Here is a 20,351-nt window from a genome sequence, read left to right on the forward strand (position 1 = left end):
CACTTTTCCCAACATATATTACAAGTTGCATCTGATGGAAAGGACTGTCTGTCGGGGTTGCTTGGAAACACATTTTAAGCTTAGGGTTTCAAATATATCTCAACAGAAACGTAAAACTTAAGCGAGTTATACTCTCTACTTCTTATGCCATCCTCCTCCTCTCAGTGCTTGATTTTGAGAGGCACATGGTAGCAAAAGCTCACCGTTTTTACTTTAAACTCAGTCAAAACAAGGTAACTCCTGGGTGGTCAGCTGTAGCTCTGCACATTTGCACGAGAGCCCAACAGCCAGACAGCAGCACGGACACACTCCCTCTGCTCTCTGCATCGGGCTAGGAGAAGAAAGCTTTTTGTCTTTGGAGGTACCAGAGGTGCCATATCATCCACACATCTTTGCTGTGCTGTTTTTTGAGATTTCATCCTCAACACCCCATCAAAACTGACACAGCATAGCAGACAAGAAATGGGCTGTTACCATTAAAGTGGCTGATCCCACCTCTATATAGAATATCAGTCATGACCCTTTTTGCTACTCATGAAATTGAGAGCCAAAGACATATGACAAAATAGGCTGCTAGAATTGTCATTATGTTTTTATTTAATAGAGAACTTTTCTCATCCATTTTCTAAATGGGCAGTGTTATTTCAAAACATCAGAAACAAAGTCATGATTAAAACCACACATATAGAATAACTTAAATAAACATTTTTCCTTTTGAAGATGATTGAAGTATAGGATAAATAAACCATATTATATTATTCTGGACATTCTCCATAAACAGTTCATATCTAATAGTTTCTCCATTAAGTATTCAGATAATCAAAATATATCAGCTAAACTACTCTGGCACTGACTGGGTCTTTAGAGGACAAGTTGGCTGGAAAAAATGAGATTTCACTGAAGAATAAACCTATAGAAATTAGGTTTCTTAATGTTTATGCATCCTTAATCCTCTGTTCCTTAGGAAATGCTTTCTCTCCCTTCCCTCTTGGACTTAACCTACAGCAAACTGGTTTTACCTGAGCAAGGCTGGAAGCTGTTGGTGCCACTGCTTAGTTTAGCTAAGGGACTAAGCAGCACTGGAAAACATTAGGGATCATCCACAAAGCCAACATTAGGCTACTGAGGCTAAGCTCCTGAGAAACCCTCCCCAGAGTTGCTCTTTGCCCCTATAGAGGAATGTATTCACTTCATTCACCCCAGAGATAGCCCAGCACCAGCCTCCATCGGCTCAATCTAGCATCTGTGAACATCCACACACTGCTTGCACAAGGAGGGACTTTTGCTATAGTGAAGAAATTAATCTAGGTCAACAACACAGAGGCTGTGCTGTCAGTCACGCACAGGGGCTTATCACGTAGTTCCTATAGGTCTTGTTTTAGCCCAGTGGTTACTGCTTAGATTGACTTGGCACCTAGGGAGCCCACTGTACAGCACCGCATGGACCAGAAAAGCAAAATGTATGTTTGACTTAGAGATCTCACAGCCTAGGATAATGTAATAAATAGTAGTCCTTCCCCGCAACAGAGTAAGACTGCAGTAAGTGGAGCTGTTTGCTCTTTTCATGCCACACCCCAGCATAACCCCAATGTCATAAAAGAATATAGTTCTAACTCATAATATTTAATATTAACTAGACAGGCAAAGAGAGCAAATTTTAGTTCACTGCATTAGACATTAGCTTTTTGTTTAAGAAACTGAGCTGAAAAATCAGTTTCCTTCTGGTCTTTCTCATTAATACTTGTCTACAAAATTACTAGAAAACACTTCATATAATGTACACTCCACCTAAAATAACTGAGCAGCTTTGACGATGATCAGCTCCATCCTAACCTGAGCCTTAATCCAGTCAACCTTTGTATCCGTTTTTCTGAGAATGCCTTCTCTTTCTTGTCACTGAAATATTGCCAACTCTAACTATTTCACCTCACGTCTTATTTAGTGTCTACCCTAAAACCTCAGTTCCTGTAGGCAAGTAGTTAAAAGAAAATCTTAGTTTCCCTTTGCAGAGTTTCTAGGTCTCATACTTGCAGCGAAAGGCTTGAAAACATGAATCATATCAGCTTAAAGAAAGCAAATAAAAAACCCTCCAAGGCACTTTTTAAACAAAATTCCCACAACTTTTATGACAAGATTATAATCTGAAGAGGAGAGGCAGGCATCTGGCTCATGATTTCTAAGTCCTTGGGGTTCAAATGTAAGGATTCCTCTTCACCTTCCTTTTCCTCTTCTGCTTTTCTACTCTTGTATTTTGCATGAGGAATGAAGATGTCCAAATTTCTGGTAGAAATCATCTTCGGCACAATTCAGAGCTTCCTCATCTATGTAGACAGCTGGTCTCCGGGAAGCCAAAAAGTACTGCACTTTCCGCAGGCTCCATCCCATCACGTACTTCAGCCAGCCACTGACAGCAGCTGTAGACCTGCCAACGCCAGCGTTGCAATGAACGTAGACAGTGTGTCCATTCTCCAGTAGCCCGTGCAAGAGGTAGACAGCTTGTGGCAACATCTGTATTCTTCCTAAGGTTAAAAACAAGGCACGTTCATTTGCATTTGAGAAAGCTAGGTTCATGGTTGAGATAATGTCTGTACAGCCTGCCAAACTGAGAATCATAATGGCAAACCTGACATATTTTGAGTTTTTTCTTTTCTTTTTTTTCAAATGACCTTCTACCCTAACTTTGTTTTTTCTTGCAACATAGACTCGGATCACACAAAACCTGTAAAATGCCCCAAGTCTTCTCTAAATATACATTCTGATTAACGCTGGATGTGTGTGGCATATTCATTTTCACAGGGACTGAGACAAGGCAGCAAATTATATCAAACAGCACATCTTACATAGCATTCAAGTTAGCAAGCCAAAAATGAAATGTTTTTTAGTACCAGAGGTTTGTGAAGATACCTACGTACTGCTGCTTTCCACAACATTGTAATGACGGCCATTATGTCAATAATAAGGGAAGGAGGGAGAGCAGAAGAGTATTTTCCCGTACAACTTAATCCTTACAACTTAAGTTACGATCTAATTGTGTACTAAGCATATGGTTAAACAACACAGAACAGCCTTTCTCACTCCCAAAGGGATGAATATACTGTATTTCCTGAAGCCTTTTTCCCTGTTACCCCAGGAACTGAAGCTGCAAACATCAGCGCCTAACTTTTCCTCATGGCACAGATGAGCACTGACATTAAGCCCTTTCAAATCCCTGTTTTAAGGTCTCCTGTCTTCCCTGATGTTCTATTACTGATATGACAGTTCTCTATTTGTGGCAGCAGTATTTCACTCTATTGAAAGCACTCCCTTCTGCTGGTAGGCTACTCACTTGAAAACACACACACACTTTCTAACCTACTGGTTGGAAACAAGATTTTGAACTGAGCATTCCAATGGAGGAATTAAAAATAATAATAATTTATGCTACAACATCAGGTGCTATGGGTATTCTAAATTAATTACAAATAATTATATAAATGACGCTATGAAGATTCATCAGACTGGGATACCATAGTTAAAGAAAAACTATTTGTCGGGGGAAGGGAATAGCAGAGACAGACATACAGCACTGTCTCTCCATTTTTAACCAGCAAGGATGGCAAGCTGTCCTGCTGTGCAAGCTTGCAGTCTTCCACCTACACAGCATATTTTCATTATATGGGCTGAATTCAAGCTGAAAGCAAAAACAGTCAAGCAGTTATCAATGTCAGATGGCTTTAAACTCAAATACACATATACTGCCAGACACAAAGCACTTTACATGGCCTCTCCGCCTACAAGAAAATACGAATAATTTGTTAGAGACAACATACGGAGAAATTACATCTTGTGTGTTAGCTATATTTTTAGGCAAAATCTACACAGAAAAAAAAAACAGTCATGAAAGTGACAGATTAGTAACTCAAAGGGTTTGTTACTATTAATTTACTGCAACAGTGGCCTGAGCATTACCTTCAGTGCTCATGTCTGGGGTTGGCATCCAGACATAGGCAAGACCTTCCTCTTTATACAGTTTCATGAGGATGTCGGGGCTCATGGGTTCCGGGTAGCGGTTGCAGCCCCAGGAATTCTGAACAATGTCCCATTCGGTCTGGAAGTTCATCACAGCCGTAACACCCAGCTCATGCTTCAGCTTGACGGTCACATGCTCCAGCTGCCGAGGGCAACTTCCCAGCCAGATGTTTGGCAGAATTCTAGCATTGAGAAAACATTGCAGTGGGATTGATTAAAATATCTTAACAAGGAAACTGCCAAGTTCAGCGGCGTTCCAGCTCCAAACCTGCTTAGCATCATCACATGAACATTGCTAAGCGCAGCCTTTTCATGTCATGCAGCAAGCAGCTTCTTATTTCATTACAGTTGGGTTGGTAAGGTTTGATGCTGGGGATCAAGTTCCTAACCCACCACAAAGAGCCAGACAGTCCGAGAAAAAATTCAGAGCATAATTAGTAGCACAGGTCTCCAAGGCATCCATCATTAAGCTTGCAGTAGAAGTTTACTAACATCACAGATTAGAATAAGAAAAGTCTAAAGATTCATGCAATTTGCACAAAAAAAAAGAGACCTAAAAGATTCACATAATCCAGATCTGAATTACTTTAGTAATAAGTCAAACACATAGAACTCTTCCAGCTTTGTAGCTACCACTATAATGAGGAAAGTAGCCAGAAAAAACCCAACTTAAACTACTTTGCTGTGAGGAAACTCAAAAATGAATGAGTAATTGTCTTCTCATTTTTCTCTGCTCTTGTGGAGTCTATTGGGAACCAATAGATTACATTGAATACATTTTGATACAATGAATTACAATACGTGTCTAGCTTCCCTCAAGGCCTGAAGAACCAGAAATTTTGCAAGAAAACTCAAGAGATATGTGTAGGATGGATAAACATCCATATTTCTGGTACTTATCTAAATCAAACTTCAAGACTTCTATGGTTTTTCCATTGTTAATTATCATAAAATTACTGTATGTCTCAAAAGATTTTGACATAAATATAAACTGAATATTAAGAGGCTTGTTTTCAAATGAGGATTTTTAATCTGCACATGCAATTAAACTGATGGTATCTACAATGGATTATTTACATGTACAAATTATTAGTGATCTACTTCAATTTTTTTTTGTTTGCATAAACTTCTATTTTTAACATGCAATCCACAAACTACGCAAAATATCCCTGCAGTTGAACATACAACTTTGAAAACATTATTAACTGCAAAAAACCCGAAGCCAATCTACAACAAAAGCAAGATCCTCAAAAATAAAATGTCTGCCATACATTTCTTATGGTCTTTTCCAATTTTAATCTCAGAGACAAATAAGGACAGTTTTATGTTTATTCAGGAGCAGTTACTCCTATAAACAGCCCTTAAATCATCAAGTAGCTATTTCCATTCCACTATCACAGTAGTAAGTGCTTACTAACATTTAATTATGACCTGTAATTGACAATGATTAAATCCTGCTATGTTAATACCGAAAGACTGTCAAAAAGAAAAATTCAGATCCAGGAAGCACTTATTATTATTGTTTCCTGTATTTCAGCTGCATCCACAGCAAGTTACATACCAGCCACACAAGCACAGTCTTTGGCCTTAACAGCCCCTGTCTCAGTAAGACAACACACTTGATCTCAGTATATGGTAACTGAGTCCAATTTAGACAAATATATTACATAGCAAATAACCATTTCAACCGTGTCTTCAACAGTGAGATCGCTTGAAGAGATTTGACTTAGTTGTTGTTTCACATCCATGTTCTGGTCTACACTGCGGTGAGAGTATTGCCCACTGCTAATAGAAAATGCATTTGTTCCTAAGCAGCAAGCAAGGTTTAACCCAAAATTTCAGAAATTAAGTTTTACACCTTGAAGTCGTTTCCTTTGTCGCTTTTCTCACACTCCTGAACACTACCTTTATAAAGGAGAGAAGACATGGAAAGAAAGAAGTTCTAATACACAGGCTATGGATTTCTTAAGCTACAAATTAAATTCAGTTCATATATTAAGAAATATCAATACTCAGTCAACAGTGGACTCCACAGCAACCTGAAGGAAATGCAATAAAGCACAACAATTGTGTATTACCATTATGTTCAAGGCACAATCCCACATACTGGTACAGGAAGGGAGCTTCTCAGAATTGCCCAAAATCCAGCATAACCAGCTTGAGCACTCCCACCGACCAGAGGGCTTAGCAAAGGTCCACTGCAACAATTGCTTCACTGCCCCACTTCCCACATGCCAGCCCCACAGCAAATCCCATCCTAACCTGAAAGAGTGACCGCTATCAGGCTTCTGCCACAGGAATCTGCCACAATGATTAGAGCATTTCAAGGTGGCAAATGTAAGTTAAAGTGCCCTAACAGACGCTGATGAATGGCCGGAGATGAGCAATGCTCACAAAACTCCATAGCTGGGAAAGAAAAATGGCAATATCACTAATACCTTGTGACAATATGAGGATATTCTTTCAAGAACAAGAACATTAGTATCCTTCCTTCAAAGACTTTCCTGGAGACTCATACATATGTAATTCTCTTGATATTTTGGGAAACATCTAATACAGTAAGTTACCTTGACAGGAGAGCAAAAGTGTGTTTTCTAGCATTTGATTGAATCAGGAGTGACTAAAGCGTTCCTGAGGTAAATAAAATTCTGGGTAGTACTCTTGCTTACAGAAAAATCAATGCTTTATAATTTTTTCCCCAATGATTATTTAGTGGGCGAACATCACAGCTGTGCTATCTGCAAGACCACAGGGTTATACACCATTTGTTTATTTTGTTCTTGTAGCCTAAAGACTCTTGTCCATGACAAGACCTCCTGTATTGCACAATAATAATTGCATTTACCAAACAATCTGATAGGTTTACCAAGTTTTTATCACTGTTTTTCCCTGTAATTAACCAAACTAGTGGTGGCATTCAGAGAATGACCAAAACAACGTATTTAGGACAGCCGATTCTTGTGAATTATTTTTCTGCTCAGGTCCTAGAGTTCAGCCGTTGAGAGGATCAAGATGCAGCCCTGACCTTGGTCTTCAAGCCCCTTATTTACCCACCTCCAAATAACTGTAAAGTCTTGGTCTTGCTGGACAAGGCTTAACCACTCTTTTACCAGGAAAAGAGTCCATGCAGAAAACAGTGCTGCAGAGCTGTCCTATCAGCCAGTTTATGTTCTGGGATAATCCTACTGCCAGCAAGCAGGTGTGCAAGAAGCTGGGAGGGAGCATAGCCGGGGCAGCTGACCTGAACTAACCCACTGGGAGCGGGCAGGGGGAAGCGGCTGCATGGTGCTTAGTTGCTGGCTGGGGTTAAACCACGACAAAAAGTTCTGGGATAATCCTACTGCCTAGTACCTGTATTTCCACTTGGCTTTACCTGGTTCATACCTTGACTTTGCCTGACATCAGAAGGGAAGAATGAAAGGGTCAGTGCACATGCGAGTACAGAAACTGATGGAGAGTTTAAGCAGCTATATTTTATATATTGATTTTTGACAGCCCTACGGACGGCTTAATTATGCTGAGGACCAGAGAAACTTACATATTAAACAAAGCAAGAATGTAGTAATTTCATTTTTACATCTCTTTCCTTGATAATATGACTTTTAGTTTTCCTTTTCCAATGTGGCTTTTCTTCTTTAAGTTGCCACTGTACTTCAGTAGGTAGCTAGATTTTAGCCACAAGAGTATTTGGCACGGGAAAGAGACCTCTTTTACTTTCCCCTCTCAACTGTCATGTAACAGTGCTCTGAGTTCTCCGACAGCTGCTGCCTTCCAGCTCACATGTGGTTGTTTTCCAGCAGCAGATTAAGTGATCCCTACGTACAGTTCAAAAACCGTTTAGGGATTATATGTGATCGATAAACCTATAATCTGTTCAGCTGTTAACCCCTGTCATATTCCCCAAATATCACAACAGGATGGTGTTTTAACAAAATTCTACTTAGAATTCTGTTTTAATATAAAAATGGCACTTTGTCATTGTACCTGTTAACTCCCTGTGTTACTAAGGATAGTAAACCATGCTTGGTCCCAGAAGACATGGTCAATTAAGTCAGAGACAGTTTATCAATGAAGAAATCACCTAGAGTAACATCAAAAATATTCAGCTAACTTCTGAGATTAAGACTTGTAGATTGTCTGAAAGCCCTTTCTTTAAAGCTACTTTCTGTAAAGTTACTTTCAGCCTGCCCTACGCTTCAGTTCTCCATCAGTAATATGGAGACAATATTTACGTACCTTAAGGGGACTTTTGGGGATTAAATGAATGAATGGATGTTAGAAGCCTGAATTTGTGGTAACAAGGACTAAATGTTAGGCAGGTGTCTGCTCAGTTTACTTAGCTTACAGAGCCCAGACTGAAGGCTGACGTGTTAAAAACCTGCCTTTTGACTTGTAAACTGAGAAAACCAACAACGATTTATCATTACCAGGGAATAAATATGGAATACCCTGAAATCACTTGTATGGTTATTTTCCAGCTGTTATCACACTTAAATTATATTTAATGATGCAGATATATATTGCACTTGGTTGCTTCCCCCCAGGACCCTGCACAGCCTAGATTAAATTATAACAATTCACTATGAATGCATTTGAAACAACAAGTGCATTCCGTTTAATCAATGCATATGCAAATAGTCTTTCCATCCTTAAGGAGAAAATGAATCTGAGGCAATGAAAGATCAGCATTCTGATACTTTTTTTTTATTGGTGCAGATTGTATTTTCAGGCTAGAGGAAATGTTCCCAAAGCGTGATGCGCTGCACCTTTCAGTCTTAGACCTCCACAGATAGTACAAAACCAACCCAGCAACTGTAGCTGTAGGGATCCGATTCACAGGGAGGATGACCTGACCTAGGGGAAGATACCAGGTTACTGCATTGGGCGGTCAGCTCCTCCACCATGACACAGATGTCTACGCTGCTTCTTAAGCAGCTCCTGTGTTACTTTTGTTATAATGGTTTAAGGCAAACGGGCACCAAATTCAAATTTCCTTAAAATGCTGAGCTGTAAGCTGGGATGACTCAGGTACTGTTTCCAGATCTGTTCAACTATCAGTGTACTAGGAGCAGGCATCTCACAATGTCTCCTAAAATCAGTCAACCCTTCTAAGGAGTCACAGTTCTTACAGAAAAGGGTAGGATTCAAGCATTTGGGGAACTCATTTCATCAGAACGTCTATCAGGTACAATATTTCAGATGTCCTTTTATCCCTATAGTTGCCAGTTTTAATCAAGAAAGACAACTTTGCCAAACTAAGGAAAAATACTAAGGTATTTTTCATTGGTTGTTGGCAACAGAGTGATCCATCAACCATGCCACTTGTTTATATTGGTAATATTTTTGACCAAGGTCCAGCATATTATTTTAAATGAAAAGTGATGGATTGATTCATCCTTCAGCGCCAGGTCAAGATGTAGCCTGATGTTAAAGCTTGCAATTCACTTCAGTTGTCTGCACCACTCTTCCTTAGATCCCACTAAGCATCTGATGACAGCAAGATGAGCGCTAATGTATACATATAACAAGACAAAGCAATTCAGCTGAAACAACAAACAAAATAATGACTAAATCAGCTGTGTCCCCCTTTACAATGAGGGTGGTGAAACACTGGAACAGGTTGCCCAGAGGGGTGGTAGATGCCCCATCCCTGGAAACCTTCAAGGTCAGGTTGGACGGGTCTCTGAGCAACCTGATCTAGTTGAAGATGTCCCTGCTCATTGCAGTAGGGTGGACTAGATGACTGGATCAAAGGTCTCTTCCAACCCAAACTATTCTATGATTCTATGCTTCTATTATTCTGTTTCCTAAAGGTGTAGCATGCAACTACAGCTACATGTAACTTGCAGTAAAACTTACTCTGCATTCCCAGAAGAGCAACATATATAATTCAGTCAATTTACCCCCAGCACTTTGTGATGCTCGTATGCATACTGAGTGGTTTTTGTACTGATGTAGTGCTATTACCCTGACACCACTACAAGCAAGCAGCCCAAGGGGAATGTGGGCGTGAAGTACAACTCAGTTAAGAGATGTTTTTGCAGCACTGTAACTACTGGAGACTGCTTCCAATTACAGTGCATTCCTATTTCCTCCCCTGATGGCACTGGAGTAGGAACTGGTTCCGGATTTTTTTATAAGGTGGATTTTTAATGGAAAATTATCTGTCTGAACCAAAAGCTTGCATTGAAACTTTCTACTTTTAACCAAATTTAAACTAGTTCAAAGACCAAATGTCTGATGAGAAATAAAGGGAGACAGAGGGATGGCAGCAAAAAATTCCTACCTCTCTTTCCCTCTCTCTCATTTGACACAAAAGAGATTTCCAAAAGTATTCCTTTGGGCATATTCAAAATGAGAATATAGGAAATCCTACCAGCTGTAGCTGAGATGCTCTTTCGTCTTTTCTCTACCCCCTGCCTTGTGACAAGGCACATCACTTTAAATGGTGATACCGCTGGATTATGATGACCCAGAACTATCATCCTGTATGTGCTCCTTCTTTTGCCATTGGCATCCTTTTAACAACATATAGCAGCTTATTCTTAGGTACGTGCATGCCTTCCCTGAAGTACCAAATTAGACAAGTCTCTTCTGGGCCTTCCTTGTTCTTTTCTCCTGAACCTGTGACAGTGAAAATACTAAGAGCACTTGCTAGAAATCAGATGAGGTTCCTGTACCTTTGTCAGAGCAATCTAGAAACATTACTTAGATGTCCTGAAATGCATTTACAGAGGAAGATTTTCAAATGACCAAATTCTGCTCTCCAGTGGAAGATCTGAACACTTTCAAATGTTGCTTGATATGTAGAAAGCACGCTGATGACTATCCTTGCCTTCAGAAATATTTTCCTAATGTCCAATATGAACAGTGCAGTCACAGGTCACAGTGACATCTTCTTGTCTCCATAATGGACACAAAGAACAAATTATTCCCTTCCACTCTGCAAAATCCTTTCACCTATCTGAAAATTACTAACACACACTCAGCCAGCCTTGTATTCTTCACACACACACACACACACACACACACTTGCTTGTCATATATTCAAAGCATCTGATGATTCTTGTTTGCCTTTGGACTCTCCAGCTGGTCAACATCCTTCTTAAGATGTTATGCCCAGTACTGGAAAGAGGTCTTACCATTTCTGAGAAGAACTGAAGATTAGTTACTTCTTGTGCCTCAAAGGCTATATCCTTCTTTATAGTTCCCTGACTGTCCTTTTGCAGCATGACACTGTTGACCTATATTCAACATGGAATTCTGTTTTCAAGTTAAGATCTCTCACAAGAGACAAGCCTACTCAAGGAGAGAGTAAAATCTGCCCCATACAGAATTATTTAAGATTTTATTAGTTACAACTGCCAGTGGTATCAAATAAAGCTAAATGAATATGCAGCAAAGGAGCACATGAGATTCACAGTTGATGAATGCATCTCAGTAATACATCTTGAAACAAATAATCTCAGCCACTCAAACACATCACTGGGTTTTAAGCTAACTGTAATCAATTAGAAAGGGAGACAGTACATACTTGCAGTGATGCTTGGTGAAAGTGTTGCTTTATAGAGAGGCCTAAGTGGTAATATTAGCCTGTACAAAGAAGTGAACTGAAAATAACAGAAAATTTATAGTAACCTCCTAAAAATCAATGATCCCATTCTATGCACTCAAACTTTGAACTTTCTATTAACTATTTTATTGTATCAAAAAAGATACAGAAAAACGAAAACATTCAAAGTACAGTACATGCCAGCTATTTTTTGTGAAAATACTTTCATATGAGGGCAGACTAATAATTTAGCCTTTTTAAGAGGGAATTGGATGACTGCTTAAAGATAAAATACATGGGAGGGGCAAATCAACTGGCTCTATCTGCATAAAAGAGGTAAAGAATCTCAACTTCCATATAGTTTCACCTAAAAAGCAACTACCAAGAGATGAGAAAAATGGCAGATTTTTTTTTATTCTTTTTTTTTTTTTATTCTTGCATCTTCCTCCAAAATACTGACAGCCCAGGCAGATATCAAAACAGAGGAGTCCCTGGTTTGGTCTTGTACAAGAATTCTGGTTTCATTACATTCTCTTTAAATAAAGGACAGAGAGGTCTCTCAGCAAAATGCCTCCTTACCAATGAAATAATAATGTAGAACTGAGGGGTTACGACACTGACATTTCATTGCACATTGCACAAGGCACATCGGTAAATGGCTGTGTTCTTAATCCCTTCTCCTGCTGACTTACTCATAAAGTCTCCTTGCAGAAGACAAGCTGATGGAGGCTTTGTGATGAGAGGCTTGACTTAAGAAGGATTGGCTGAACACAGTCTGATGCACTCAATTGCCCAGCATGCAGACAAGCACTACTGGCCAGAGTAAGACAGCAAGGTTTGATGATACTATGGTCTAACTCACAGAACACCAAGATCTAATAGCCAGGCTTAATAAGATCACTCTTATCATTAAAGATGAAATAAATGGCCATAATCTTAGCAGAAGTCATCAGAGAAAAGCATTGATTAATGATAAAACTATATCCTACTGAAACGACACAGCTGCAGACCTTGTAAAAACTACTTATATTTTTGAACAGAAAATTGCTTTTCCTTAAAGGCCAAATTGTCATGGTTTAACCCCAGCCAGCAACTAAGCAGCACGCAGCTGCTCCCTGCTCCTCCCTCCCAGTGGGGTGGGGAGGAGGATCACGAAAAAAAAAGTAAAACGCATGGGTTGAGATAAGAACAGTTTCATAACTAAAGTAAAATAAAATATAATACTAACTAATAATAATAAAAATATAATAATAATAATAATTGTAATGAAAAGGAATATAACAAAAAAAAGAGAGCAATAAACCTCAAGAAAATACAAGTGATGCACAATGCAATTGCTCACCACCCACTGACCAATGACAGAGCTGCGATCCACCCACCAGGCCAACTCCCCCCAGTTTATATGCTGGACATGATGTTCTACAGTATGGAATACCCCTTTGGCTAGTTGGGGTCAGCTGCCCCAGCTATGCTCCCTCCCAGCTTCTTGCACACCTGCTTGCTGGCAGAGCATGGGAAACTGAAAAGTCCTTGGCTTAAGATAAGCGCTACTTAGCAACAACTAAAACATCAGAGTGTTATCAACATTATTCTCACACTAAATCCAAAACACAGCACTGTACCAGCTACTAAGAAGAGAATTAACTCTATCCCAGCTGAAACTAGGACACAAATGTAGAAGGAGCACAAGTCATTGCTTATAGATTTGTTCTGTTTTACCACTGAAAGAGTGCAGTTTATTGTGAAGTTAAGAATTCTACCTCAGGGCTTTAAATGAGGAGAATTAAATAGAGTGCAATGTAGTTCCAAGGTGATTTTTTTCTTCTTCTTATTTGGCACTGTGATGAAAAGTAATTAAGCTCTGGCAAATTTTCTTCTTAGATGTAATTTGGACTACTTATCTAGCCTCTCACATGGGAGCAGACTTGGCAACTAAAAAGAAACACCTGCTTTTATCACTTTAGAACAACACTTTGTCAGCTTAGCAATATGCAGTTTCTCAAGCCCTTGAATTCTGAGTGTTATGCTTAATAGTATCTTACTTATTCCATGTTCACAAATTTATGCATGAATGTGGCATCAAACTACCTCATTTCCTGACATGCAGAGCAAATAAGCCATTAAGATCTGACCTCAAGCTGACAATGCACTAAAATTAAAAAAGGTAAGAATAATATCAAACCCATAACTGAAATATAAGGTTACCCAGACATTCAGCTACAAAGCAGTTCCAGTGGTACAGTGCCCTCAGGTTCTGCTGTCTTAGAAAGATATTTCCGTAGCATAAGCTTGATGGCACAAAAGGGCTTGGTTGTCCCCTCTTCACCCACCAATGTGCATTTACAGCAGGTGGTATGGTGCACTCTTCAGGTTATAAGATAAGAAGCAACCATGCTAATGCCTAAGCACAGCACAGCTCTCCTCCTCATTCATAACATTCTGGTGGATTCTGACTCTGGGGAGGCCTGTAGCCTATGTCTGCTTTATGGATTGTCCTGGCTTTGAATGCACCAGGGATACAGGATAAGAAGAATTCACGTGAGTAGAATTAAAGTCAATCATGTAAGAGAAGTTTAGTCTACATGGATCCACAAAGCTTTCTGTTTATGGCCCATTTTCCCCTTCCACAGCAACCCCAAACATTCCCTTACAAGGAGCATAAAAAGAGCTTTATTAGAAGAAACTCACAAAACCATCTCATAAGGACAGCTGCAGAGATCAAGGGCATTTCCAACATCTTATATCCTGCCACAGCAGGGAACGTATTTGATGAAAACACCTAGACAACTGGGAAGTAAACCACATCCCACATCGCAAAAATGACAATAATACTTGGATATATAAGCAGTAGCACTATGCCTGAGAATCACAAAATAATCCTTCTATTGTATTCAGTACTGGTAGACTGTCATCAGGAGGAATGGGAAGAAGGAAGAGAAACACCTGGAGAGCCCAGCAGAGAGCACCAGAATAATCAGAGATCTAGAAGACAAGTTTTCAGAGAAAAGACTGAAAGAACCAAGGGTTAATATCAAAATGAAAATACTGACATGTTCCAAACGCAACCACTCTGTGATTCTGGTAAAAAGGATAGGAGTTTCCAAGCATATAAGTGATGGCTATAAAGGGGCAGGATACTAATTTGTACTCCAAGTCTGCTGTGGAGAGGACAAGAAGAAATGAACTTAAATTGCGCTAGGAAGACTTACGTTGAGATTAGGAAAGCTTTTTAATGGTAGGAATAGTGAGGTAATTGAATGGAAGAGTAACACGGCTGTAGAGTCTCATCACTGAGATGAGATCATATTTAAGATCAGGCTGGATAAACCTAGAATGATTTAAATGTAACTAAGAGCAAGGAAATAGCCTGGATGCTTTTTGAGGTCTCTTTGAGCCTATGATCTATGATATTATAATCATAAACTTTAATTTCCATCTCTGGGATCACTACCTGTATTAATTTATCAAGCTCCTTCTTGAAATAATTTAGGTTCCTTGTCCTCCCTGCCCTATTTGAAAGGTCATGCCAGAATTCAGACATCATTCCTTTGATGTCAGAAACCTTGTTCTAATTTACACTCTAAATTCATTCAGAAGCAGTTAATATCCATTTGATCTTAAAGCAGGTGCAATTTCAATAATTCTTCTTCCTCCTTTGTACTAATTCCTGAATGTCTTTTACAAATAGTAATATATCCTCTTTCTCAGTCTTCATTTAACTGTGCTGTATATCTCAGACACCAGAAGTAGTCAAGCTATGGTAGCACAGAGTTTCTTGCAAGCCAATTTATTTTGCTCCAACTCCAGTGTCATAAAAGCTGCACAGCCTGTAGAAAATGCCCTCATTCATTCCAAGTTAGCTCAGGTATCTCTGCTTTTCACTGTGGCTTGTGATGAAGGCATATCTTATGTCAGGGAATCCCTGACACAGAAACAAAAAAGACTGTTACATCATTTTGTATTTTAAATGGGTTTGCAAAACCAAATTTGCTATTCTCATTCCTCCCGTGATGCAAAGAGGATATAAAGTTCTCCTAACAAGAAACCTTGGGGAATCTTTTTGTGGGATATCTCCTGACCACAAAGCTCCTGTGAAGAAGGCAACACAAAAGAGGCAGTGTATCCCCATTAACAGGAATTGCACCATTACCTCAAAGGTCAATTACTGATAGATGAGATAAACCAGCCTGATACAGCTGATCTCTTCCATGCCAGGACTAGAACATGTTCCAGACTTGTTCCCCCTTGGGAAATGAAAGTGCAAAAGGGATTTTAAACCATCTTTGTTCTTCTGACACAATAACAGATCAAATTTATCTAATTTTGTCTCTGGGATAAGTGCGCATGCTCGAATAAATTCAATGGAATTGCTCCTGTTAAGCTTGCAGTACGTTTGACTCTATAAAGGGAAAAAAACACTATAAACTCTTCTCCCTTCTCATTCACCTCACTCCATTAAAAAGCTTAAAGCCAATGAATTTATATCTTATACAGTTTTTACAATCTATTTTATCTCTATTCTAGATATGATCTAAAATAACTTGATCACGCAAGACTTTATGTACATGGCCAAAACTGAATTGTGGAAGATAAAATTTTACCCTCCTTGTATTCAAAGCGAAATATCTTATGTCATATTTCACTATGTATTTCTACTGTGAACATAAGAAAGTAATCATTCATAAGCACACCAATGCCTTGTAGGACAGGGTGTCCAGATCTAGCCTTATAGGACTTAGTCAGACTTTATTTTCAAACATACACGCAAGGTTTCTACTGATGCCTAAGGAGCGCACTGCATGCAGCAGAAAGCAGGATTTGCCTTTGTAGGGAATGACTCTTGTACTTTCATCTGTATAAACATTACCCGAAGCAAACGATGTGCCAATTATTACAAAAATACAGCCTGAGAAGAGAATCAGGTTCCAAGGCTTGTACTGAACAACCTGGAAAGGACTCTTCCGTTGGCTTGTGAGGATTAATACTTAAATGCTCCAATTATAGAATCTTGTCTCATACAACCATGGTTGCCAATGGTTACTTCCTACATATGTCTCCATTAGGTTGCCAACATTCCCGTTTGTTTCGAATTAGAACAAATACTCGGAAACACAAGAACAACAGGCTGCTAAACTAAGCCATGAATCTCTTGGCATTAGGAATGAGAATTTCTAACATTAATGCTTAGCAATGGGAATGATGCCACTGCTGGCACGTTTAAGTTAAAGCATCTTAACAAAATTGACTTAAACAGCTACAGATGAACTTTAAGTTAGTGCTCAAGAAGTTTCAGGAATCATTGGTAAAAATATCTTTTGTCCTCTTTCAGCATTTACTTATTAGCAGCTGCTTAGAAATCTAGACTGCAAAAATAATAGAAGATAAAACCACTTTTCAAAATGTAGCATTTCAGATCCAATGGAAATGCTTTCCAATGCTTCAGAAACAAGCACATAGCCATGAAAAGCACATAATTGCAAAGCACAGTTTACTGCAAGGTGGCCTTGTGATCCACATGGCAGCATATGCACACGTACAAAATGCTGGAATCCCCTCAGAACTGCAACAGTCAGAGGAAGAAGCCCATTCATCCCTTGTGGTACCATCCAAATACAACAGTCTTCATGGGCTCTGTATCTGCGTTCATTCCAGTTAAGATATTTATCCAGAATTTCTAAACCCGCATCAGTTCAGTTACATTAATTTTAAAGAGGGACAGACACATTCTAGAGTACCACAGGCTGGGGGACAACCTCTTAGAAATATTGAGAAAAACTGAGCCAATGCATCACCACAGTAAGCTACACAAATATCTAAAATGTGTTCCCACAACAAAGTTAAATCAAAGGGACAACAGCTGCATGGTGCTACCATAATAAAATTGTCAGAAAACTTCATTTTAGCTAACATACCTGGTTACTAGACTATAAACATAAAATTAATAACCCTGGTGGATGAGTTGCCAACCTCAAAGGTTGAGGCTGAGACTGTAACAGAGCTACTGAGAGGCCTCAGAAGGACCTGTGTAAGTGTTCTTAACACAAAACTGCAAAGTATAGTGGGATCTCTTGAAGAAGTCTTGGATGTCAAAAGGGAAAAAAATCATTTGACTTAAATTTTATGAACAAGCAATGCTGCAGGTTTTATTGGAGCCCAAAGATTGACAAGAATTACCACGGGTTGTCTATTTTTTTAAACTGCCATTTTTTTTCAGATTTCTTTCTTTTCCTAGCAGTATCATTTCACCTGCTTGGAAATTGAAATTGCAGGCATTTGAACAAATGTATTAAAGTGATCTACTGTTACTAAAGTTTATGTAAATGCGTTTACATTCTCAGCTGAAGCTTGACTTTGTAAATTTGTAAAACATTACTCATACTGGATAGCCTTATTACCTAGACCGCAAATATATTTGAGAAGCTTTTTCCCCCTTTCATCTCACCAGATCGAAGAAACTCAGCATTACAGGAAGCTGAGCAATTGTCTTCTGCAGTGAAAGCAGTCATTAATGTTGTGTTTAGGAATGGCCTGCACACTGCCAACCCTTCAAGCTGGCAGCCAGACTGCAGAAAGAAGGAACACTAAAGAAATTATTTTATTAGGGAAGCTGCATATCCTCCTTATCAGATCTTCACCTTGGGAAAGTGAAGGCACTGGATATAACTGTTCTGAAGAGTTCTGAAAAGGCAGTCCTGGAGAAGCTAGATAAACTAAAAAAATAATTAAAAAATAAAAAAGGCTCTAGAAGCCCACCAACATCCACACATATATACTAGCGCCTAGCATCCAGCCCCTGGACTGAAAGACAGATCCATGGAGAGTGTTGCTGCTGGCTCACAGCTGATGAATGGACTTTCTGCATCAATGCTACCATCCTATTCCTGCTGCTCTTCATTCAATTACTTTAAATTATAGGTAGGTAGGTAGGCAGGTAGGTAGGTAGATAGGTAGACAGACAGACAGGAAGGAAGGAAGGAAGGAAGGAAGGAAGGAAGGAAGGAAGGAAGGAAGGAAGGAAGAGCGAAAGAAAGCGAAAGCAAGCAAGCAAGCAAAAGAGAGAGAAAGCTTCTACTTCATTATTGATTTTATTTATATTCTACATTTTCTTGTCTCTGTATTAAAACTGAAATGCATATTTCCCCTTCTTCTTCTTGTATGCTTAAAATCATCTTTTTTATTCTTAGGTTTTTCACATCAAAGAAAAAAGACATTTCATTTAAACTTACAAACCATGGTGTCTATTGAACCAATAAAGAGGAAATCCATATTTCTTATAACTTGGCAACGTCTATGACATTTGACTCAATTTTCATCATAGTTCACAAGAGGACATACATTAAACTTCTGAACAATAGCAGGGTTTATGTACCTGAGTCCCTGAAATTAAACTTCCCAAAGTACAAGCATTACAGGAGGGAACCAGAGATTTTCAGTTCAGCCTCTTAATATATTCCCTGGGAAGACAAACACAGTTCATTTCTTTGTTTTTTGTTTTTTCTTGCAGAGAGAAAATTATATATGGGAAAATACAGCAGCAATTTGATAATCTCTGTTTACTCTTGGGAAATAAAATACTTATGTTTCTGAGACAAACTTCAAAGAAACTAGAGCTACATTCAAGTTGCCTTTCTAATAAATCATTTTTTATCCTTTAAATAGGATTCTCCATATTTTTATATGGAGGAGCTTTTTTAAAATTATCTTGTAAATATCTAGAGCATTTAAGCATGAAAACATGCATTTATATCTCAGCATTTATAAAAATTATTGAAGATAGAGGTAGAATTCATAACTTAATAGCTTCAGCTTGCTACTCTTTTAAATGAAGTATCTTTTACACTTTTCCCATTTCATTTGAGTTGAAACAACTATGCAGTTGTTTATTTCAGATTTTTCTGACTTACAGGTTACCTGTTTCAGAAATACAGTATACACTGAGCAAGCAAACACCAAACCAGCTGGTAGTAATAAACTATCTGATGGTGTCACCTTTCACATTTGGGGACTGAAAACGCTCTCGTTTTGAGGCTTTTTTTCTGTTAAGAGTCAGCTGCAGGCTGGCTGGGCTAACCTGCCCTGGGAGTTGTGCCTGCGAAAAACCACGGGAAGGGTAGGCAGAGTGGGTCTACACTGCAAACACAAGTCCCTGGTTCAACAGTTTCACCAGTTGTAAATTATGGAGTTCTCTTAGTGAAGTTCTTCTGATAACAACCAAATATCTGAATTCACTCCCTCCTGGTAAACTAAATAGCAACAAGGTTGAGTACACAGTCTCTGCTTTTGAAAAAGAGCTTCTGCTATCTTTAAATAAACTGTATTAAGAAATGCCAGTGATTACAGGGCACCTAATAAATGCATGTAAAAACTAAGAGGAAATAAATAGCTGCAAGACAACTGGAACATCATCTTCGGTGAAAGAGCGATGCTGCCCCTTCCCCGTCATCCCAGCTGTGAGCTAAATTGCTCAGGATTTCACAATCTCAGTCAATTTTGTTCACAGCCGGCAACACCGGCAAATTGCTTTCCAATAGAGACAGAACTTTACTCCCTCGCTGACAGCCTGAATGTTAAAGAGTAAAGAGGCAGGAAAAAGGGCGGAAGACCTCCAGAAGAAATCCAGACAAGGGACAGGAAGGCACAGTAAAACAGAAAGAGAAATCAGAAGCAACAATAGTTTTTGCTCCCTAACAGTGATACCCCACATAAAATTCGTATTTACTAGACTATCAACATTTGTCCATTATACCCAACAGAGAAAAACAGAACAAATAAGTATGATGTTTTCTCAAGG

The 20,351-nt window shown here is 39.0% G+C and overlaps 1 protein-coding gene across 1 annotated transcript in view; it reads right to left on the reverse strand.

Moving 5' to 3' along the window:
• Positions 1-2,091: 2,091 nt before the first annotated feature.
• Positions 2,092-20,351, reverse strand: part of EPM2A (EPM2A glucan phosphatase, laforin) — a 41,511-nt gene continuing 23,251 nt past the window's right edge. The window contains exons 3-4 of the mRNA XM_050894554.1: positions 3,949-4,190; positions 2,092-2,519 (exon numbers count right to left, since the gene is read on the reverse strand). Of these exons, the coding sequence (XP_050750511.1) occupies positions 2,239-2,519; positions 3,949-4,190 (523 nt within the window). The 3' untranslated portion in view covers positions 2,092-2,238. The remainder of the gene's footprint in view (positions 2,520-3,948; positions 4,191-20,351) is intronic.

Source organism: Gymnogyps californianus, chromosome 3 (genome assembly GCF_018139145.2).
Source record: "Gymnogyps californianus isolate 813 chromosome 3, ASM1813914v2, whole genome shotgun sequence".
NCBI lineage: Eukaryota > Metazoa > Chordata > Aves > Accipitriformes > Cathartidae > Gymnogyps > Gymnogyps californianus.